Below are 25,000 nucleotides of genomic sequence, written 5' to 3' on the forward strand. Positions count from 1 at the left end.
TGAAAGCCAGTTTGTGTAATTAAACAAATCTATTTTTAACAAAGACGTTGACGTTATCATTTAAAAGAAACATTTAACCGAATGAACATCACATAAAAGTTGCGTAGTAGTTCTTCAAGAGTCACCACCAGAAAAGGAGTCATTGGTTTATCAGTTTGAAAACAAACTAGAAGAAAAAAAAATAGCAAGATTGAAAATAACATTTTGTGATTTTTTCTCAAAATTTTAAAAATAATATGAAAAAAATATCTCAGAATATTTCTATACTTTTCTAATAAAACAAAATATATTACATAAAAAGCAATAAAATTGCATCTGGATCAAATATTATCTACCAAGGAGTGTATTTAGACTGCCACTAATTTCTTCAAAAAACTTCAACTTTAAAGGAACTAAAACTTTATTTGTTCGAGCACTTAAATGTTCAAAGTTGGTGTTTGCCCTGATTCACCAAGTCCAGGTTGCTTACTCTTTGGTAAAGACTTCCAGTAGATAACAAGACTACTTTTGACCAAACCTCTATTGCTTTCTTGGCAACACTTTGATTTTTAGCCCTTCGAGTGCCACAAAATATGTAAGGAAAATCTGTTGCCTCAGGTATTCTTTCATAATCACTTGCTCTTGATGGACTTTGGTACATTGAAGACATTTGGTACGTTAAAGACATTAACTTCTTTAAGTTCCAATCTGCAGCTTTAGCACCAGTTTGTAAGGATCCATTGATAGTATGTAAACCACAGGCAATATCAATGAGTGTATTTAATTCATTGTTATGATGTTCTTTGTTGAGCATTTCTAAAAACAGTTTATTTACATTAGGGCTATCCATAGAAGCCCGAAGCATTTTTCCAGCATTTAAACCAGTCATGCAGGATTTAAACATATTTATAATATCTGGGGCTGCAGCTTTTCCCATGAACTCTGAACTATAATATCTTGTACAAACAGTATTCCTCTCTTCATTTTAATAGCGCACATGTAAGTCCATTTGACCTTTCTTTACAACTTTATTGTAAGACTTATCAAAAAGACATACAAAGTTGTCCAGCAGGTTAAGATCTTTAATCAGAATTTTTTTAAAATAAGGGGCAAGACCATGAGTTACAATATAGCCAGATTTTGTTCGATGACATGAAAAGTCGCTGGCAATTTTGCTATCTGGAAACATCGAAGCAAATTGTTTAGACTTATTCTCACTTGATCTAAAAGAGTATTTGCTTTGAACAATATTTAAACACCATATTAATTCTGCATTTAAAACTGCTTCCTTCTGAAGCATATCTGAAATGATATATTGCTTTGATGAGGTAGGCTTCTGTAATACTGATTGCAAAGTTTCTTTGAACACAACAACATAACCTTCTTTAGGCAATCGCTATACATCAAGAGCCTTTATACTCACGTCTGCTAATGAGAACAACTTAAAACAAACTTTGCATCTTGCAAGGCTATATTTATCTTTCTGAAATCAAGAAGTGTAACTTCTTGATTTCAGAAAGATAAATATAGCCTTGCAAGTAGTTTCCGGAATATTTAACCAAATATTCCGGAAACTACTTTTATATTTAGGCATCTAAAGGTAATTAGTGAAAAAAATATAACAATCTTTTTAATATGAAGTTTGTTTAATATCTTGCTAATGGTTTTTACCCTAAATTATATATATTTAGCTGTAATTAAGTATATATATATATATATATATATATATATATATATATATATATATATATATATATATATATATATATATATATATATATATATATATATATATTAGGGTGTCCTAAAAAACAACATTTTTTAAAATAATCTGCTCTTACCCCCTAAATGTGTTTTATCTCATACAAAAACACTAAGTTAAAAATTTTTTTGAATAAAAAATATTTTAAGGGGTCCCCCAAGAGCCTCTAATATTTAATGGGTCTCTAACATTTTCATTAAAAAAGTTTTTCAAAAATATGTCAACCTGGTACTCATATAAAGTGAAATTAGTGGAAAGGCGCCTATGATGGCATACTTAACTTTGAAGCTTCATTATTCAGTATCCTGAAGACCAATAATAAAAGTTTTGATATGGATACATTCCTTGTTACATCTAGAACAATAATTACCCTGGGAGTTTTCATCAGTTTTATTTTTTTTATAAGTTATTCTTATTGTAAAAAAAAGCACAAGTATGCCATCATAGGCAACCACTGCTCCTATGATGGCATAGGGGAGGATGGGGCTAGTTTGGATCGAGGGTAAATTAATAATTTCATTTAACCTTAGAGTCTTCCCTCAGAAAAGCCAGAAATTACTCGAAACCATCCTAATTTACCATTTCATGCTACACACCAGCATTGTAAAATTTTGAGCATGCGCATAGGATATATTGCGTTTTACGTATTTTTTGGACCAAAAAAAAATTTTGGAGCATCGCTTTCTTTTAACTTTACTTAAAAATAAGTTTTTCTTATAAAAAAAAAAAGGTTTTCCCAACTCGTCAATATTTCAACACCCCCAACTTGTCAGTATGCCATCATGGGTAAAAGTCATCATTTTCATTAAAACAAGCTGTGTCTGCTTTGTTCAAAAGATAAAATTAAAGTAACTATTCCACTAAATGCACAAAACTTGAATATAAAATGCATGAAAATTTCATTTCTGCACAGTTAATAGTAAAATCACAATCTTAAATATATGAAGGAAATAAAACTACAACAGCACATCCCAAAATCGATTTTTGTTGATTATAAAAACAATACTTGTGCACAAGGGACATTTTTTCACTAAAACTAATGTAAAGTCAGTATAGTCATGTAGGTCTAATCATTTTTTTACCAAAACCAATTTTAATGGATATATGACCGGTATGCCATCATAGGCGCTATGCCATCATAGGCGCCTTTCCCCTATATAAAAATTTCAAAAATATTATTTACTTCGAAAAAAAATTGTTATTTATGGTTTTATTACATTAAAAATTACATTTTTTAACAAAAAATAAAAAAAATGCATTTTTATGATAATTTTGTTTAAAATATTTTTAAAAAGTTAAAATTTTTTCAAAATGAATATTATTTTTGAAATTTTTATATAATTTCGCTTCATTTGCGAACCAGGTTGACATATTTTTGAAAAACTTTTTTTATGAAAATGTAAGGGACCCATTAAATATTAGAGGCTCTTGGGGCACCCCTTAAAATATTTTTTATTCAAAAAAATTTTTTTTGAATAAAAAATATACCTCGTGTTTTTGTATGAGATAGAACACATTTAGGGGGTGAGAGCAGATTATTTTCAAAAATGTTGTTTTTTGGGACACCCTAATATATATATATATATATATATATATATATATATATATATATATATATATATATATATATATATATATATATATATATAGCTTTAATTAAAAAAGAGGGTCAATAAATACTTATCCCTTATAGCATGGTGTTTACTTGTTAAGAAAACAAAACAAAATTATTTAAAGAAAGTGAAAGTTAAATATAAAAAACCAAAAATAATACATTAAAAAACTTACTCTAATACTCGGAGGGCTGATATATGATTTATATGTATATATATATATATATATATATATATATATATATATATATATATATATATATATATATATATATATATATATATATATATAAAACAAAGATATAGGATTTTAACTCATCAAAGAAGTAACTATATGCTTCTCTATAGATAAGTATAATCCATTTGCTTTAATAAAATTTTCTAGATGATAAAAAAAAAAGAAAGTAAGGAGAAATTAAGGAGAGCAGTCAAATTTTAACTTTTTTTTAAGGTTATTTAAAGACTTTTAAGGAGTTTTTTTTTTTAGGATATTTAAGGTTTTTAAGGAGGAGTGGGAACCCTGTAATAATTTTTAATATATAGTATTAATATATTATCATAATTTTTAACTGTAACTTTTAAGTAAAAGTCCATACCACAATCTTTGATGGGATCTAAAGCTATACCACTAACACAAACAAGTGAAGTAAATTAAATATTATTGTATATATATAGAGGGCTCAAAATAATGAACTTTTTGTTCAGGACCATTTGTCCAATAAATACTTTCGTTTGGCAGACATGTAAAAAAAAACCCAACAAAAATATTTACTTTTTGTAAAGTCAGGGCCATGCATAAAATATTGTTATTACAACTCGACTGTTTGCATATGTTGACAACTTGAGCATTTCGAAAGTACAATTTAAAAAAAAAAAAAATTCCATTTGAGAAAAGAAAATATTGGTAAAAAAAAAACAAACTTAAAAAACTAAAATTCGAATAGAAAATATGTTTTTATATTATGCAAAATACTTTTTAAAGAATGTTTTTTTATTACTTTACTAAATAAAATGGACAACACTCTATTTCATAACCTGTAACCTCAGGAATTCCTTAAGGTTTAATCCTTTGCCCTATACTCTTTTTAATTTACATTAATGATCTTCAAGATATTCTCACACCTAAGGTGGCATTATTCGCTGATGATTCTACCATTTATTCTTGTCATGATAAGAAGCAAACACTCTCTGATTGCTTGGAGGGGTATTGAGCTTGAAAAGAATCTCACTTCTGCTATAGCATGGGGCTCACAGTGGCTGGTGAACTTTAGTTTAGATAAAACCCAATCATTATCGCAATAATTTAGATCTTCCTATATTTAGTTTTTCAACCAATCATTATCACAATAATTTAGATCTTCCTATATTTATGAATAGTAATGTACTCGATAAGTCATCTACCCTTCATCTTCTACGATTAATTCTTACTTCCGATCTTTCTTGGAAACTGTATATCAAATCCATTGCAGAATTGGCATCTGCTGAGGTTGCGTCTCTTTATCAAGCTCGACACTTTCTTACTACGGGTTCTATTCTTTATCTCTATAAATCTCAAACCCTTCCTTGCATGGAATACTGTTACCATATTTAGGGCAGGTCTTCTGATGATCCCCTTTTTCTTTTAGACAAGGTGCAAAAACGCATTGCAGACATAGTTGGACCTGCTCTTGCAGCCAACCTCCAACCATTATCACATCCTTGTAAGGTTGCTTATCTTTTTCTTTTCTACAAATACTATAATGGGCACTGCTCTAAAGAGCTTGCCTCTATTGTGCCATCTATTATAATTCATTCTCGTGTTACTTGTCATTAAATTAAGTCTCATCCTTTTTTTATGACTGTTCCTAAGTGCTCCATAAACTCTTATTCGTCCAGTTTTTTTCCTCAAACATCAGTTCTTGGGAATTAATAAAAATGCGGTAGTGGTGTAGTGGTAAAGCACTCACTTCATAAGCGAGAGGTTCCGAGTTCGATCCCCACCACGTCCCTGGTAGTACCGCGCTCAACTTGATTCTCCGCGCAGCGGCCTTGTTCGTCATGGTTCGTGTTTTGGAGCTATAGAGTTGAGAGAGGGTTATTAACCACTAATAAGTAGCCTCCTCCTCTGTAGTGGCCTTCTCGGCCTTGAGGAGGTGAATATATTAAAAAAAAAAAAAAAAAAAAAAAATTAGCTTCCTTCATCTTGCTTTCCTGATTTATATAATTTGCAATCTTTTAAGTTGTCTGTCAATCGTTATCTTGCTCTACAAACTTTACCTTTTCTCTTCCAGTAACTTCTTACTAAAGTAACTAATTACTTCTAATGATTGTTTACAATAAACCCATTTTATTTAAATTACCAAAGAATATTATATGTAATTTTATTTATACAAATATATATTTCTCATGATAAATTTGAATCTTTTTTTCTGAATAATTTTAAAAACAAGTTAAATAGCAAAAAACTCAAATTAATAAAAAATGTAATAAAAAGCACTGGTTTTTATAAGCATTGAAATAACTATTATGTTAAAATTTTAGCAAAAATAAATCTAAAAGAGGTTTTAAAAGCTAAAATATTTGTTGAAATTTTTATAAACCATAACATAAAAAATTAAATGAATAGTTAAATATAAAATTTAAATGTATAATAACTATAAATATTAATAAATATTAAATAAATATAATGTATAATTGATTTGATATAAATGATAAAAACCATCTTTTAAAAAATGAATTAGCTCAAAAAAATAATGTACTTCATTAACATAACTGTGTATTTAACTTTCATTTCTGTTTTGTATATAAAATAAAAAGTTTAAAAAATGAAGTTTTTATACTATACCTAACTTACTAATAGTTTTGGAATATTTAAAATAAATGCACGCAAAATATGGGTCAATTTTAACAGCTTGTATTATACTTTTTTAGAAATACTATTGTTACTAGTACTATTAACTTCCATTACTGTATACATGACCCACATCTTAAAATAGTATATAAAGACACACAAGCACATGCATATATATACACACACATATAAATATACAAATATATACATTTATGAAGTGTTAATTACCAAAACGTATCAAGTCAGGTGTATGGTCATTATGTGTGTCAGGTCAGGCGTGTCATGTAGTGTCAGGTCAGGTGTGTCATTAAGGATTTGCTTTCTAAGCAAAAGCTAGAAAAAGTGTAATTCCTACCATCAATACTATTTAATATCTGTCATGTCTTTAACCCTTTTGTGCCAGAATTTATTTAAAAACTTAAAAAATCCAATATTGTCACGTTAACACTTAAATATATTAGTTTTCTTGCAAAACAAGTATATATCTTTGGAAAACTAAAAAGTATATATCATTGGAAAGCAGACAAATTTTCCAAAACTTAAAATAAGAAAGTAATAAAAATAAACTGATGACGTCTGCATTATTTCATATTTATAGACAAACTTTGCTAATTTTAAATAGTTGCTCATTAAGCCGTTTAAATAGCTAGCTATATTGAAGTAAATAAAGGCTTTTAAAAAGGTGCAAAATTTATTAAGCTTTCGTTTGATGGGTTACTTTTCTAATTTAGATAACTAGTAAATGAATAATTAACATTTTCCTCTGATGACGTCAATTTTTTTTTCGCTTAACTTTTGTTTCAGTAAAAATATGAAAAATACCTCGACAGGAAAACTAACTATTTTGATGGGCTACTTTCTTTATTTAGACAGAAAATATTAAATTTACACTTTCTTTAAAAGAAAGAAATTATTTTATTAAGTCAATTTATTTATTATATTAAGACAACAGAAGTGAATATGTACATTAAATTTTGAAAATAAAACTATGATTGCCACATGTTCCAACAACTGGAGACTGAATCAAGGCATAAATGGACATTACAAAATGAGCCAAAAACATGTGATCTACAAATACTTTTTGAATGGTGCTGGGACTGACTAAAGTAGTATTTCAAATCTTTTCAGAACAATTTTTGCAATCTCTTGGCTAATTGTTCACCAAAGGTTTATGAACTCCAACATTTGTATATCATAATGTTATGTGTTCATTTGAATTACTAGGTCTTCCACTATCTTTAGATCTAGTATTTCCTACTAACTGTTACAATAAGTTCCTTACAAAAACTTTGATGACTGCAAGCATGATAGTCAGTAAACTAAGACTAAGTAAAACTAAGTACAAAAGCATTAAACACATATTTCTAATAGGAAGTAAAAGATTTGCCTATTCCGTTTATTTGATTTACTTCCACGATTATAATACTTTACTTTACATTACTTTACTAAAAGATGAGATGGAAAATAACCATTGTTTTTGTCCCCAGCAGTCATAAATGTGAGGAAGTTTTATTATTCCCATCGCTAAACAGATTACTATAAATACTTTGATATTATTTGATATAGAATCAACCCCTATCACTCTATGCTTTATAGGAGAGTAGTAAACGACCGGGGTTGATATTTGACTGGGGCCGGGGTCAGGTTTGATAAAATAGAGTGAGGGCTGGGGCCAGGTTTGTCACCGGGGCTTAAACATGCATAAACATTTTTATATCCTAAAGTATATTTTTTTTTATTCAAAACTCATGTTATATTTTGTATATATATGTATAAATAAACATCATTATGATCAACATGATCATCATAATCATCATCATCATCATCATCATCATCATCATCATCATCATCATCATCATCATCATCATCATCATCATCATCATCATCATCATCATCATCATCATCATTATCATCATCTTCTCTTTTGGCAAATACTACACCATATAAATACTAAAATTTATATAAATATGAAAGGGCATGCCGGCATCTAAATAAATAGCAAACATATATTTATATCCATAATGTATGCATAAAGTGCATCTCAGAAGCTTTTGTTCCTACTCTTCAATTTTAATTCAAACCTCATTCTACTCCATATTTTACATCATCTTGAGCAGTTGCTTTATTAATCACTCATTTAATCTTTTTTACAAGAACATCTTTTTTAAGAACAAATGTCCTTTTATTATTCCAGAAAGCCAATGTAAAAAGGTCCCATCTAATGTTAAGCTCTGTTATTCTCAGTTTACTAAATCTTGTATCTTATATCAGATGTTTGGTTCTAGAGACATTTGGTTAGTCTTCAACAATGCCATTAACTAAAATAGTCTAACATTTAATCTTACTAATTATATAATATTTAATAATATTTAATTTTTAAAAAGTGCTTAATAAGTGGTTTCAATTTTTCAAAACTCTAGAAAACACTTTGAACTCTCCAACCATCCTACAATTAGACTTCACTCTGTTATTAGTTACTTTATATAAAAGTTTTGAGATTGTTAAATTATTTCTTACTAACTGCAGTAATTAAGTTATTCTTGAAGGCCTACACTCTTCTTTATTTCAAGTAACTTTATAGGTACCACAAGGTATCTTGTGGTACTCTTAAATCTTTGCCCCTGTATTGTTCCTTATCTACAATATCAATTTTTAACATCTGAAGTGGCTCTTTTTGTTGTTTACTCAACTTTATATTCTTGTCTTAACAAAAATCTTTATTTTTTGATTGCTTAGAACAAGCAGCTGATTTTTAATCTGATCTCTTTTCTGTAACAGCCTAAGGCTTGCTGTGGCTAATGGATTTGAATTCTGGACTTAAAATCTGCAATTTTTGTTAGACAACAAAACTCATTTATTAACTTTTTTTATTTACAACAAAAAATATTTATTTGCAAAAAAAATATTGCAATAATGTTGGTATTCCTATATTGATGAATAACAACCCTCTTACTCTCAGACAAAGTCTAAAAGCACATTGTAAATGTGATGCGGTCATGGTGTAGTGGAAGAGCGCTTGAATCATAAGCGAGAGGTATCAAGTTTGATCTTCATCATGTCCCTGGTGGTACCGCACTCAACTTGTTTCTGCGCAGCAGCCTTGCTTGTCAAGGCCTTTTTTTTCTTACAAATACAATCATGGTGAATGCTCAAACAAGCTATCATCTCTACTATGATAAACCAAAACTCATTCTTGCTTATTTTTTATTCAACAAGTTGCATCGTTTTACTGTATCTGTTCCTTCATGATATAAAAACTTTTATTAATCCAGTTTTTTTCCTTGCAAAAAACCCTTATAACTATTCATCAAAAACCCTTATCACTATTAGCCATCTTCATGTTTTTCTTTTATATACAACCTACAACTTTTTAAGTCTTCTGTTAACCATTTCCTTGTATTTTTACTCATTCTCTATTTTAAAGTAACTCATAACTTAATAGTGGTTGCTTGCAATCTTGTTGGAAGTAAATTAGAGTTTGAAAATATATAAATATATGCCAGTATTTAATACATAGTAAATGTAAGCATAAAACTATAATATAAAGTATTATAAATCTTTTTCTGGCCCCAGCTATCAACCCCTGCTAAATCTTATAGTTTAGACGGGGCCGGGTTTGAAAAAAGTCTTATTTTTAGCTGGGGCCACGGCCGGGGCCCTGGTCACTTAGTATAGGAGAGGATTGTAACCTTCTTGAATGATAGTGATTTGTTCCAGTGACAGGTTTTTGTATTAAAGCATTATGAAAATGCAATACATATAAATGGATTGGTTCAATATTGCCATCACAATTAGGTATCGTAGATTTTCAAAATGTTGGTCATGGTGTTGCCGTAAATGGAATAATAGTCCGAGTATTTTTTCCATTCTCTGTTGTCTTTACTAATATTAAACTTCTTAGGCTTAACAGTATGAAGTTTTTTATTTGTCTTGATAAAGGTTAATTTTATGGCTGGAATTGTTGGTTGTTTACATATTTTTCTTTCTTTATTTACAGTAACATTGTTTTCATTAGTTTCACACCTGTTTTTTCTGTTGAATTATCTTTAGAACTAACATAATCATCAGACAATGACAATGAAATTATTTTTGATGATGATGACAAACTTGCTGATGATGGAGCTGTTGGTGAGCAAATAACAGCCTTATTCTCTTGGAATTCTAATGTCATCAGACTCTGAAGATTCACAAGACAAATCACTAACATCATCTACTTCATTTAAGATTCGAAGAGCTTCATTTGGATTATTTATAATTTTACTTCTCAAAGCTGTCTGCAATAAGAAAAGTCTAACAGTTACATTTATATTTGTCAATAATCTTTAATGTTTTAAGTATAAAAACAATCCATTAATTAATAGTTCCTACTCTCCAAGGCTTAATTTATGTCTATGAGCACAAAAGATTAATGCTTAAAAGTAAATAGGATTAAATAATAACTTTTAGAGAGATATTTTGATTAGTATATTATAGGCGCACATGTGCGCCTTCGGAATGAAAGGGTTAATGGTATCTAATGTCATGTTCTATCTACAATTGAATCAAATTCTCTATAACTTTAAATATGCTTGAAATAACCAAAAATATTAAACATAAAAAACCATTACCACTAACTGTTTCAATATATTATTCACAAATACTTGTGGTCTTCAAGTAACTTTCCATCAGTTGAATATTGCCTCTTCAAAAACTCACCAGACTCGCGTTCTCTTTGTGAGACTAATTTAAATCTGGCTGTTTTTTCTTCAGATTTCAGTATTGATGGCTACTATTCTTGATTCACTAAGACTTGTCTTGGGCAGGTCCTAATGCATTAAATTCACTTATTTGTTGTGAAATCATGTTTGAATCCTCTGACCATTCTTTTATGTGCTTCCGCTTAGCACCTCCTCACTCTATCGCCTTTCTTTTTGTTCTTCATTATTCTCCTTCTTCTCAAGCATTCATTTAGATGTTCTTTCTATACAAGTTTAACTTGTCCTTTTTATGTTACCTCTCTACCATTATTGTTGTTATTAGTGACTTTAATGCTCAGCCCATAAAGTCACTAATAACAACAATATAGTATAATTTATAATTCTTGGAACTAGAGATTTTCTTTGTTATGATCCTTGGGCTGATGTCTTTTTTATATCTGCTGATAAATGTCTTTTTTCTACCTGCTAACACTTCCTGCGTAACTTTCAGGATCTAGGCAGGTATGGAAGCTTTTATTCCTTCGCACCAGTTCAAAGTCAAGCCTCATTCGACTACATAGTTTTCACCTTCTTGTGCATCTGCTATATCTAATCATTTTTTTCAAAAGAACAACTCTCTTAAAAACAAATGTCTTTTAATTATTGCAAGAAACCAATTTAAAAAGGTGCTGTCTGACGCTAAGCTTTACTATTTCCACTTTACTTTTACTAAATCTTGTATCTCAGAAGTTTGGCTCTATAGACTTGTGTCAAAATCTTCAAAAGTGTCATTAATAAAGTTGAACAGTGTTTTTTAACTAAAGTCAGTCTAACAATCCATCTCTAATTCATAGGTCTAATCTTATTACCTCTCCCAAGAGTAAACTATCCTCTCAAGAATATACTACATATAAAGGCAAAATATACTAGATATAAAGCCAAAAAGAATATACTACATATAAAGGCAAAACTATTTGCAAAGAACTTGTCTTCTAATAAAACTCTTGAATCTAATGGTAATACACTTCCTACCATTCAATTCAAAAAGGTTACCCCGATTCTCTCCAACTTCCATTGCTAAAGTTTTTTCTCAATTAAACTCTTCTATAGCTTGAGATCCAGACAACATTTCTGTCATGTCTTACAAAAGGGTTCTCCAGAACTCTCTTCAATTCTCTTTGAACTATTTAATAAGTGCTTGACTAAATCTCCTTTTCCTGCCTGATAGAAAATGGCATTTGTAGTTTCAATTTTTAAAAAGTTTAAAGAACAATCTGATCCCTCTGGCTATCCTCTAATTGTATTTCTCTTTATTATTAGTAAGGTCTTTGAGTTTTTAATCAACAACTTTCTAACATGCTATATTGAGTCTAATAACTCACTATCTGGCAATCTTGGTTTTTGATCTTCTAATTCTACGGCTGACTTGCTGACTAAAAGATTCTATTGTACTTTAGATAGAGGCAGCGAGGCAAAGGCTAATGCTTTCGACATATCTAAAGCTTTTAATAACGTTTGGAATGTTGGTCTTCTCCATAAGCTTCATATTGGTATATCTGGGAAAATTTTTAAGATCATTAACTGTTTTATTAAAGTTCATTTCTAGTAACTTCTGGGGTACCTCAAGGTTCTATCCTTGGTCTTGTATTGTTTCTTATCTTTATAAATGATCTTTCTGGCAATCTTACCCCATAAAGTGGCTCATAAAGACGACTCAACTTTATACTTCTGACGACTGACGACTCAACTTTATACTTCTGTCTTGACAAAAAGCTTTCTCTTTTTGATTGTTTAGAAGCAGATCTTGAATCTCAATTTTGTAACAGCTTGGGGCTTGCAATGGCTTGTGAATTTAAGCTCCAACAAGACTCCAAAATAAGCAATTTACTGCAAAGAACAGTCGCAATACTGTTGATATTTCTATATTAATGAATGACAACCCTCTCACTGAGTCCTTTTCTTTACAACTTTATTCTTCTCATGGAAATTGTATATATAATCAATTGCAAAGTTACCATCTGCTAAAGTTGTTTCTCTTTGTAATGCCAACCATTATCTTACTCCTGATTCTATTCTTTACTTCTACAAATCTCTTTTTCGTCCCTGTATGGAATACTGTTGCCATATTTGGGCTTCAGACAAAATAGGCCAAATACATTTATAATGAAAGTATATAATATGTAAATGAAGGTGGGCCTGATTAATCTGTCAAACTTAAGCCTCTCTCTCATCGTTGTAAAGTTGCATCTCTTTCTCTTTTCTACAAATATTATCATGGTTCGCTCAAAGGAACTATCATTTCTAATTCCATCAACCTATCCTCATTCTCGTTTGACTCATTATTAAGCAAAGTCATATTCTTTTAAAGTATCTGTCCCTTCTTGCTCCCCTCAATCCTTTGGAACTCTCTCCAATATTCATAATTTCCTAACTCGTACAACACTCAGCTTTTTAAGTCTTCTGTCAACCGTTTCTCTTTAACATTTTTCTTTGTTTTCTAGTAGCTCGAAACTTAATAGTGGTTGTTTGCAAAAAAATGTGGTATATGCAAAGATATAATTTCCGAATAAAATTTTTACTTTTTATTAACTTTTTGTTTTTTTAGTTTATTTTTATTTCATTACTTGTTATTATAAATTAAAAAAATTATTTAAGCTGGCACATAAAAGCAAAATTGCACATACCACAATAAACTCTTTATATGCCCACAAACATGTAGGACAAAAAATTTAAATTTTTAGTTTTTAAGAAAATAAGAAACTAATCATACGTTGATGAATAAAAGAAATAAATTATATAAAATTCTGAAAATAAAAAAAAAAGGCTATGAAAAGATATGAAACAACTAAAGATTAATATTATGAATATAAATCGATAAACATATGAATAAAAAAAGTTCTAGAACACATTCCTCTAAAGTGTTATAATGTTTAGGAGTGAAACATAGGTATCAAAAATTGATAACTAGTATCTGAAAAGAACAGAGATTATTAGATGGATGTGTGGTGTAAAAAGAAAACAAGCAATGGTGTGTGAGGAAAGGTAAAAACTATTGATATAGGATTGTTATACTTAATTTAAGGATTGTTCTATTAAATTTAACATTCATGCTTGTGGTTGAAATATAAGAAACTTATTTTTGTAATAGCATTTAAAACTTGGTTATTTTATTCAGCACACACACATATATATATATATATATATATATATATATATATATATATATATATATATATATATATATATATATATATATATATATATTTGGGTGGTTAAAAATTAGGTCATGTCAAAAATTTGAAAAGAGCACTTGCAGATGATCTGCCTTGACCCCAAAATAGTACTTAAAATTTTTAAAAAAATTTTTTTTAATCATTGCAAAGGTTCCCACAGAGGGCAAAAGGGTCAATTTTTGCCCCGTTTAAATGAAAACTTTACCCCGCTTGTGGGACCCTTAAACTTCAACCATTAAAAAAAAAAAACTATCCAATAACATGGTAATGAGTTATACAACTTATGTTTAAGGGGCTCTTTTCAAAAATAAACATTCAAAGAATTTCATTTTTTCAACAAAAAGCGGGTTTTTTGTGGGTATTTTCAAAATATCTTACATTTCAATTTTTTTGTATAATTTAATATTTGAAAACATAACTTTTTTGCTGAACAATTTTTGTTTTGAATAAAGAATAAAAAAGATTTTAAATAAAATAAAAAATAAATATCTCATTTTCAAAATTAAAATATAATCTTGTTATTTCATCTAATATACTTATATGTAAACATTTAATTTTAGACTAACATAAAATATTAATAATTTATATGATGCCACCCAAAAAGAAAATTGAAAGAGTTGATGATACTTTTTTAGTGGGAAAAAGAAATTGTACTATTCCTAACAATAAATTTGCAACTACACAAGAAATTCTTCAATACTACAACTTTCTGAGAAAATCTAAACCTGAAGTTAAACTGAGTTTTATTGTAGGATGTCCAAACAAAAGTGGATCATTCTCACCAAATTATCCTACCAGTCAGTTACATTGCTGCATAATATCTAAACTTGTAGTTCCATGGACACGTGGTGGATTTGAAGTAATTACAACTCAGAAGCTAAGGTAATGATAGATCAAACTGTATAACCTTATCAAAACACTAAAATATATTTTTAAGTTTTTATAAGCATTTAATAATAATAATTTCATTTTATAGGATCAAGGTCACAAAAATGGTGAAAGACTGGATGAAGCTGAAAAGCCTGAGCAAAAGAAACAACGCTGCTGAAGTTAAAAAAAGAAAGAACTTTAAAGAAAATATGAAAAAGGTTTTCTGGATTGGAGAAAACCCACTAAATATGATTGAAAAAATAAGAAAAGATAGGTTGAGAAACCAAAATGACAAAGAGGAAGACATAGCTTTTCTTAAAGACCAATTAGAGGAAAGGAAAGGAAAGTTAGGGGGATTGGATAAGAGATTTCAATATTCATTAAAAAGAAAGTATAAATCTAAATGGAGTTATAATAAATTAAACAATGTATCAGATACTGATTCTGAAAATTCATTAAGTTCTTTTAATACCAATAAAAGCAATTCAAGTGATAGTGAATTTGAAATTGAGTCATATATTGATCCTACAAATTCTGTCAACATACCAAAGGATATCTTGCACCGTACTGCTCACACAGCAGTTGGAGAGGGTTTAACTCCACATCAACATACAGCAATTCTTAGCAGTATTATTGTCAATTCTGGAGGATGCATGTCTGAGTTTGTATGCTCTAAATCTTCATCATACAGAGCAGCAGAGAATGCTGTGGTAATGGGTGCAAATGAAATCAGAGACCATATAAAAAGCATTTCTAAATCTTCAAATTCTCTGATAACAATTCATTTTGATGGAAAAATTGTGAAAGAACTTACTGAAGGAAAACAGTTTTCAAAAGATAGGTTAGCTGTTCTTGCTAGGATTAAAGGACAAACCGAGTTACTTGGAATTCCAGTAATCGACTCAGGTTCTGGAGAACACCAAAAAGAAGCTATAGAAGAACTTATTTCTAACTTTGGATTAGAGGATAAAGTTCAGTGTCTTTGCTTTGATACCACTAGCGCCAACACAGGTAAAGCAAAAGGAGCTTGTAGCAGAATCATTGTGCACTTTCAGCGCCCTATGTTAATAACTGCATGTCGACACCATATTGTTGAGCGTCATGTTACCCATTTTTGGGAGCTTTATCCAAGTAGTCATACTTCAGGACCAGAAAACAAATTATTTAAACTTCTGAAGAACCATTGGAATGATCTAGATACTGCAAATCAAGATTTAAAAAGATTATCAACTCCTGTTGATTCCTGGACTAATGAACAAAGGCTGAGTGCTATTCAATTTTGCAGATATATAATTAGCACTAAAGTTTTTAAGAAGGTGAGTAACAATAGCTTTATAAATTAATTTAAAATCTAATTATCTCTTCTTACTTCCAAAAAATAGTATAGTAAAGTAGTACTTCACATATAATTTTCCAGTTTTACAAATTTGTAGTAAGTAATTTAAGTTATTATAACTTAGGAAAAAAAATTTGTTTAGGATGGAAAGTTTCGTAAAGATTATCAAGAATTGGCTGAACTTACATTGATGGTACTGTCACACACTGACAGGTTTAAACTTCACAATCCTGGAGCTGTTCATCATGCCAGATTCATAAGTAAAAGTTTATTTTACCTAAAACTGTTTCTACTTATGGAAAAAATCCCTGAAATCAATGAAGACAGCAAGGATGAAATCACTGAAATGACAAAGTTTCTTTCCATTTTTTACACTGAATGGTTTCTTAGAGCGGAGCTAAGTTCAACTGCTCCAACGCAGGTACACGGTCTGAATAATTGTTTTAAAATAAAGATATAATTTTGAATAAATACAAAAAGTAGGTATATTATTTATTTTTAAATTAAACATTGAAAAATCTAACCCTTAACTATTAGGATATGAAAGCATACTGGCAGATGAAACGGTTTGAGGAATTGAATAAAGCTGGAGCTCAAGCTGTTTCTGAATCCATTATGCGACATACTTGGTACCTTGACCCATATTTAGTCATTATAGCAATTGCAGATCAGAAATGTAAAGAACGTAGCAACATGGCTAAGAGACTATTTGGTCTAAAACAACCCTCTATAGAGGAGTATTCCTTAGAAAGACAGGTGTTGGATAAAGACATTCTGAAGAACTTAAACTTTTCACAGGATGAGCCTCCCAGTTTAGTTCCACTAGTTACAGAGAAGTCCTGGCTTATATTTGACATGCTTGGTCATGGAAAGCTGAGGTTCAATGGATGAAGCTTCCTGCAGAGTATTGGATTTTAAATGATTTCTATCAAGAATTTGCCAAGAACAGCCATCATGAATCTTGATGTTGTGAATGATTGTTCAGAAAGAACAGTCAAATTAGTTCAACAACTTGTTAATAAAGCACATTCAGAAGAGAAAAGGCAAGATACGTTTCTTTTTACTATTGTGTACAAGCGAAATCGAAATGGTAGAAAAAAGTCGGATCATGCCAAAGCTGCACTCAATAGTATTATTTAATATCTACTTTTTGAAACACTTGTAAATGTTTGGTTTTTATTTTTGAAACACTTGTAAATGTTTGGTTTTTGTTTTGTATTGGTAAAGTTTTTTTTATTGTATTCAAACAAATACTTATTTTTTTTAAAAAAAACATTTTATGTTTTGATGATTTTCAATGTTTTATCATTCTTCTGAATGTTACTTAAAAAACTATTTATGAAAAGAGCCCCTTAAACTTAAGTTGTATAACTCATTACCATGTTATTGGATAATTTTTTTTCAAAATTGGTTAAAATTTAAGGGTCCCACAAGCGGGGTAAAGTTTTTCTTAAAACGGGGCAAAAATTGACCCTTTTGCCCTTTGTGGGGACCTTTCCGATGATCAAAAAAATTTTTGTAAAAAAATTTAAGTACTATTTTGGGGTCAAGGCAGATCATAAGCTAGGGCTCTTTTCAAATTTTTGACATGACCTATTTTTGAACCACCCTAATATATATATATATATATATATGTATATATAATCATCTGACATTCTTCTATAGCTTAAAATAAAACAGTTATGTTGTATTCTTTTACAAAATTTTACTTTAAAAATATTATGCTATTTAATACGTTTTTCAACTTTCTGAGTTCTCTTTTTTTCCTTCTCTGTTCGCTCTAGCTTTTTTATCTTCTCTTTTTCCCTATTAAGTTTATCATTTAATTTTTTTTCTTCACTAGCTTTTTTTTGTTTTTCTCGTTGCTCATTCTGTTTATCAATAACATCTTGCACATTGGTGTTAACGAAATTTAATGTTAAAGAAAACAAACTTAATATTTAGAGAGAATTAGATTAATAAAAGTTAAATCTTACTGAAACAAACTTATTTTCTATAGTAATACTCACATTAGTAAAGTTTAAAAAAATTCAAATTCATTGAGTGTGATGACACCAGCCTCAACCTTTTCAAATGTCATTTAGTTCATATAAGTTTATAATAAAAACTGCTTTTAACACAAAGTTTGCATTCCTATTTTTGTTTTTACCACTAAACACACTCTCAGTGAGTAAACAGATCATCATAAGCTGATGGTACTGCCCCAAAGATGACTTAAAATAGTTATTTAACTAGAAATTTAAAAATAGGTAATAACTCTTAACAACAAAAATTTTCATATAACTAATAGTTATACAACATTGGAATTCTATAATGTCAAATTCTAGTAATAAACAGAAAATTCAAAACAAATAAACTAACAGATCAAACACATTATTTTTAGATCAAAAAGTTATGCGTCTTTAAAAAACTTTTAAATTAAAAAATGCACAATAATAGCTAAGATACTATTATACCAAATATTGTAACTAAATAAAGTGAGACATAATCAGTATCATAATTAGCATGTTATTTAATAATTGTTACTATAGTTACTATAACTGTTAATATAGCATTCTAACAATATAAACTAAAAACTTACATGAAATTTTTGATGGTTATGGGGAAAAAAGTTATAAATCCTAACCTTAATATACCATAATTTACATCAGAATAAAACTCTAACCTCAATATACGTACTATAGTTCAGTTGAAAAGATACTAGGCAGAGATGAATTTTTTAATATTCTGTTACCATCATCATCATTATCATCACTAAAATTAAAACGTAATCATAATTCATAAAATCATAACTAATAAAATAAATCAGTTCATCATCATCATCATCATCATCATCATCATCATCATCATCATCATCATCATCATCATCATCATCATCATCATCATCATCATCATCATCATCATCATCATCATCATCATCATCATCATCATCATCATCATCATCATCATCATCATCATCATCATCATCATCATCATCATCATCATCATCATCACCACAATCATTATCATCATCATCTTATTTTTGCACTTACACAGATAGAATGTTTCTCATAATGCTGTTTGTAACACACTATCTCCAAGTTTACTTTTATCTCAACCTTTTTCTCCTGTAACTGCTATCTCTCTGCATACCAAAACCATCTTAATTTTTATACACACTAACAAACACGCTTACTATTCCTAATCTTAAATCACTTATTATTCCCAATTTCTGTCTTAAATCATTGCTTTTTTCTTATTTTTTGAATGTATGCTATACATTCATCTGATCATCAATTATTTTTTTTTTACCTAGATGATGGACTTCAATCCTAATGTTTCAATGCCATAAACCAAAACACTCTGGATGCATGTTGTGCATAACTTTTCTTTATTGATGCACCTTTTGCTCAACGTCAAGACTGTTCTTTAAACTTGACATATTTTACTCTTACTCAAAAAATAAACTTATATCAATAATAAATTAGTTTGAAAATATTTATATAAGAATAATATTTTCAGAAAATATATAAAAATTGCTATCAATCAGAAATATGAAATGTAAGTAATTTATAAATATATATATATATATATATATATATATATATATATATATATATATATATATATATATATATATATATATATATATATATATATATATATATATATATATATATATATATATATATTATAAAATAATTTAGATAAATATTGGATAACAGGAGGTAATTATTAACATAAAATTATTTAAAATTAACTTTAAAATTATTCAAAATAATTATTAAAATAAATAAATTTTCATTTTTTTAATATTAATAGTAATAATAAAATATAAGTAAATTGGAAAAATTGAGAATTACATTTTTCAATTACTTATTATTATCTTATTTTTAGGGCAATGTGAAAACATCCATTGAATTCCATGTGAAAACAATTTTTATATAAAATGCAACTCTAAATCACAGATTTTGTTGATTTTTGCACCACTCAAAGGTTTTGATAAGCTATGAAAAATTTCAAAATCTCATCTAATTTTAAATGATTTCAAAGATATAACTATTTAAACTTTGTCATAAACCAACAAAAATCCACCATTTTAAAAGATGGTTTTTGTTATTTGTTTCTGTTCTGTGTGCAATTGAAGGGGAGGAGGAAAGGAATGAGGAAAAGAAGAGGGAAAAGGGGGGACGGAGTCTTGATATACAGGTGAGTGGGAACTTTTATTTTTATTTCTATAAGTGAGTTTATATTTTTTATTTTTTAAGACCTAAACTGGTCTCAAAAATCAAAACAAAAAACTAAACTTTTTATTTTAAGTTTTGAGATACAGTTTATTTGTTCATAACAAGAAAAGTTTAATAAACAGGGCGAAGGGATTTTAAAAAGCTTAGGGTAGGTAGAAAAATTATCTGAAAATTATTAAACATCAACTTAGGTGTGTTAAGCATTTAAGAGTACCACATATTTTCATTTTGATTTTTCATAATTCCAATTTTATAAGTAAAAAATTTAAGTAAATATGACCATGCTATTTTTTCTGTTAAAGAAACTTTTTCTGTTCAAGAAAAGACCACTCTCCAATTCTTTATAATAACTCCAACTAAACTATTCAGGGCAACGTTTAATGAAAAAAAAAAAAAAAAAAAAAAAAAGAAAACCAACCTACATCAGCATTTTTGTAATTAAACTTGCCCCAGCAAAATTGCAATAAAGGTTTAATCAAAATTACAAGTCTCTCCACCATCGATTATAAAATGTTTAAAAGCAAATAAAAACCTTTTTTTCTGTTAAAAAGGAAGAAGGGTTTTTTTTTTTAAGAAATTCTTTTCACAAATGCATTTAAATTTTTTGTTTCTTGTTAATTCTATGTCGTGTAAAGTTTTTTTGACATTTAAAAATAATTGGTTAAAAAGAATACAAAGTTTTTAAGTTAAAAATTTGTAGAGTTTTACATTACTAGAAATTTATTACAAAATCTCTATTTATTCCTGGTATCCTGGAGCTTTAAAAATGCTGAGAGATTTTTGGACTAGATAAAAAAGGGAAGAAAAAAATAGGAAATTTAAAGCTCTAGAATGTATTAGCTTTAAGCCAAAAATTTGAACTCTGAGTTTAAACTTGCTAAGTTCCTGCACTTTAAGTGTCCTACTTTTTACTTAATTATCTAAATTACCTAAGTACCTAATTTTTTTTCAAAAATAGTTGAGTAGTCTTAACATTTTTAAAGCATGCAGAAACTCAAATCAAAGTTTTGTTCAATGAATATAAATTATAATAACAAAAACTTTCTTGAAGTAATAAAAAAAAAAAAACCTAAAATAAATACTTCTAAAGTATTTATTTAAGATTGTATTTATATTAATAAAATATTCGTAAACAAAATTCATATGTTCATAATAACAAAACAATTTTATTGTCAAAATTATATATCTTTAATCAGCCATTCCACACAAAAACTATTCACAACACAGGTGAATACCAAAACAACGGACATACACCCAATAACTAAATATCAACTTTACTTATATATTCACAAATAATTCATATAAATACCTCTCCTCATCTCCAGACAATTCAGCATATTGCTCAAGTAAACGGATTTTAAGATCATTGTTAAGAACATCAACTGTTTGTTTCTTCTGCTCAAATTTCTGTTGTTTCTCTATTAAAGTTTTGATTTTATCTTCTTTTAAACTTGTTTCACTCAAAACTTGATTATTTTGTTCAGAAATTTGAAATTGATTCCAGCAATCTACCAGGTCATTAACCGTCTCCAACACATTTTCATCCTACAAGTTATAGAATTGTAACAAATTCAAAAACATAATTATAATTAAGATTGATTTAGAAAGATTAGAACTATTATTATTATATATATATCATTATATATTATACAACATATCACATTTATTCATTTGTTTATATATTTACACACACACACACACGCACACGCACACGCACACACACACATATATATGTATATATATATATATATGTATATATATATAAATATATATGTATATATGTATATATGTATATATGTATGTATATATATATATATATATATAGATATATATATATATATATATATATATATATATATGTTATATAATATAATACAATAATCTGCAATGAGAAAAAAATTAAATTTCTCGTGAAGTCTGTCTAGCAGACTTTAGCAGATGCCTGTTTGGCAACAACAACCTTGTCATATCTACTCTTGAACTTGTTAACACTTCTTGAGCTGATAACTTGATTTAGCAACTTATTCCATAAGAATACAATCCTATTTGTAAAAAAGTAATATCTAGCTTGGCTTCTTGTGAATTTACTTGACAGTCTTACTTTAGAGTCTCTAACATTACTTGCAGGTCATTGTGCTAAAAGGGAATATAGTATGGCATTCATATGGAATTAATTTACTTCATTAAACCCCTTGAATGCTTTAAAATATTTTATCATGTCTCCTCGTTGCCTTCTTTATTTTTGAGCTTGTAGATTGAGATAAGTTAGACGGGCTTAGTAATCTAAATTTCTTATTGCTGAAACAAGTTTAGTTGCTCTTTTCTGGACGGCTTCTGGAGCCCTTATGTCTTTTATTTGAAAAGGATTCCAAACAGATGCACAGTATTCCAAATGAGGTCGAACAAAGGTTGTAAACAATCTAACAAAAAAAGGCCCTGTCCGAGATTTGAATGTTCGCTTAAGCATACCTAGGATTATATTTGCTTTATTTATTGCATGTCTGATGTGGTAATTCCATTATAATTTATTGTTAAAAATTACACTAAGATTTCGCTCAATTTTTGTTGTTTCAAGGTTAAAAACAGCTCCAATATCGTCTTTCATAGTGTAACAGTTATCTAGATTTAAGTAACAGTTATCTAGATTTTTGCTTCGTTTTCACCGAATGTCATAATTTAACATCTCTCAATATTGAAGGACATTTCCCATAGCTTGGATCAGTCTATAAGGGTGTCAAGGTCATTTTGAACTGATATGATATCCATATTGTTTTTGATCATAGCAGCAAGCTGGCTATCATCTGCAAAAAGCTTACAAAAGTTCTTGACTATTTCTGGCATGTCTTTTATATATATCAAAAATAGTAGTGGACCAATAACCAATCCTTGTGGTACCCCACTTGTTACCTTTCCCCAGTCAGAATAAACACCACCCAAGACTACTTGCTGTCGTCTACTTTTTAAAAAATCAGAAATCCAAGCAATTAATTTTACATCAAACCCATAGCCATTAAGTTTTATATTCAGTAGTTCGTGGCTTACTCTGTCAAAAGCTTTGGAAAAGTCCAGTAAGATTAGGACAGCCATAAAATTATGGTTTAGTGTCTCTGTAATTATATCTAACACCTCTAAGAGGTTTGTGGCACAAGATTTACCAATAACAAATCCATGCTGGTGAATTGATAGTAATTTGAGTTTAGTAAGGTGCTCTGTCATGTATTTTTTCATTAATCTCTCCATGATTTTATTTGCAATTGAAGTCAAAAAGATTGGATGGTAAATTATTGGTTCAAGTTTACACCCTTTCTTGAAGATGGGTGAGATATTTGCATCTTTCCATAGCGAGGGAACAATAACTGTTTCAAAAGATTGGATAAATATATGCGATAATGAAAAACTCAGGTTCTTATAATATTTTGAAAGAATAAAAGGATGTAACTGGTCTACTCCAGGTGGTTTTGATTTGTCTAAGCTGCACAGTAGAGTGGCTTAATACTCGAGTATTACTAATTAGAGTTTTACTGTCAACATAAGATATAGTTTGAGTTTTTGGTTTGAAATCTGGCATTAATGTTCTGTTATGGGTCTGAGTTTAAACCAACAGTTCCAAAAAAGGCTTTTTGGAACTGTTGGTTTAAACAATGAGTGATATCTTTTTTCTCTGTGATTTGTTTCCTGTCAGCATCAAATACTGCCTTGATATCAGTTTTTATTAGTTTTTGTTTGTTGATGTATGAGTATAAAATTTTAAGATTTCGTTTTGCATGCATTGAAATACTTTCTTCATATTGTAAAACTGCTTTATTTACTAATTTTTTAACCAATTTACATTTGTTAAATTCAGTTTTAAGCTTACCTTTATTTAATTTAGATGCTGCAATCATCTTTTTGAAAATATATATATTTTAAAAAAATACCTTGACATTCGTCTTAATCTTTATTGGCAAATATCAACATACTTCTCTGTTTGTAATTTTGTACAAGCATTTTGTACAAGCATACAAGCATTGAGACTGACGTGCGCAATTCTAAAGCCTAGTTTTCATTTGTTAATTCAATTAAAATAAAAACAACAAAACAAGCATTTTATTTTATTTCTAAATAAGATGACAGTGCCATACCCAGCTATAGTTTGGGCAGCACTGGTTGTGAAAATCCCCCCTTCCCCCCCCCCCCCCTCAAAAAAAAAGTACTTTTTTTAAAATAATTATTTAATTAAAAAAAAACTGTGAATGGATTTTTAAAAGTGGTTTGTTTTATGCAGTGATCACAAGACATGTCTCTAACATTTTCAACACCCCTTGTGCTGCTACTTTATTCAGGCCTTGTTAAGAAGCACTATGCAAATACATATTATGAATAAAATGACGATTCCACCAACAGCAACACATTCAAAAATTTATGTTCGGGAAAATTTTTTTTAAAACTGTTTATGTGGACTTTATTTAGATTAAATTAATCATTGTAAAAAAACA

General features: G+C 28.7%; 2 protein-coding genes across 4 annotated transcripts in view; one reads left to right on the forward strand and one right to left on the reverse strand.

Moving 5' to 3' along the window:
* LOC124818359 (coiled-coil domain-containing protein 43) overlaps window positions 1-25,000 on the reverse strand; it is a 42,712-nt gene that overhangs the window by 2,727 nt on the left and 14,985 nt on the right. For 2 of the 3 annotated variants that reach the window (XM_065796280.1, XM_065796279.1), the window contains exons 3-5: window positions 21,835-22,070; window positions 19,001-19,053; window positions 17,966-18,205 (exon numbers count right to left, since the gene is read on the reverse strand). In XM_065796280.1, coding sequence (XP_065652352.1) covers window positions 18,024-18,205; window positions 19,001-19,053; window positions 21,835-22,070 — 471 coding nt within the window. In that variant the 3' untranslated portion in view covers window positions 17,966-18,023. Of the gene's footprint in view, window positions 1-17,965; window positions 18,206-18,964; window positions 19,054-21,834; window positions 22,071-25,000 lie in introns of those variants that run through there. The other variant, XM_065796281.1, reaches the window with a different exon arrangement.
* Window positions 14,590-17,588, forward strand: LOC136079798 (uncharacterized). Its single transcript, XM_065796278.1, has 4 exons — window positions 14,590-14,975; window positions 15,070-16,279; window positions 16,442-16,720; window positions 16,837-17,588. Exons 1-4 carry the CDS (start codon window positions 14,680-14,682, stop codon window positions 17,188-17,190), a joined length of 2,139 nt encoding a protein of 712 aa, XP_065652350.1. The 5' UTR covers window positions 14,590-14,679; the 3' UTR covers window positions 17,191-17,588.

This window comes from Hydra vulgaris, chromosome 04 (assembly GCF_038396675.1).
Source record: "Hydra vulgaris chromosome 04, alternate assembly HydraT2T_AEP".
Lineage (NCBI taxonomy): Eukaryota > Metazoa > Cnidaria > Hydrozoa > Anthoathecata > Hydridae > Hydra > Hydra vulgaris.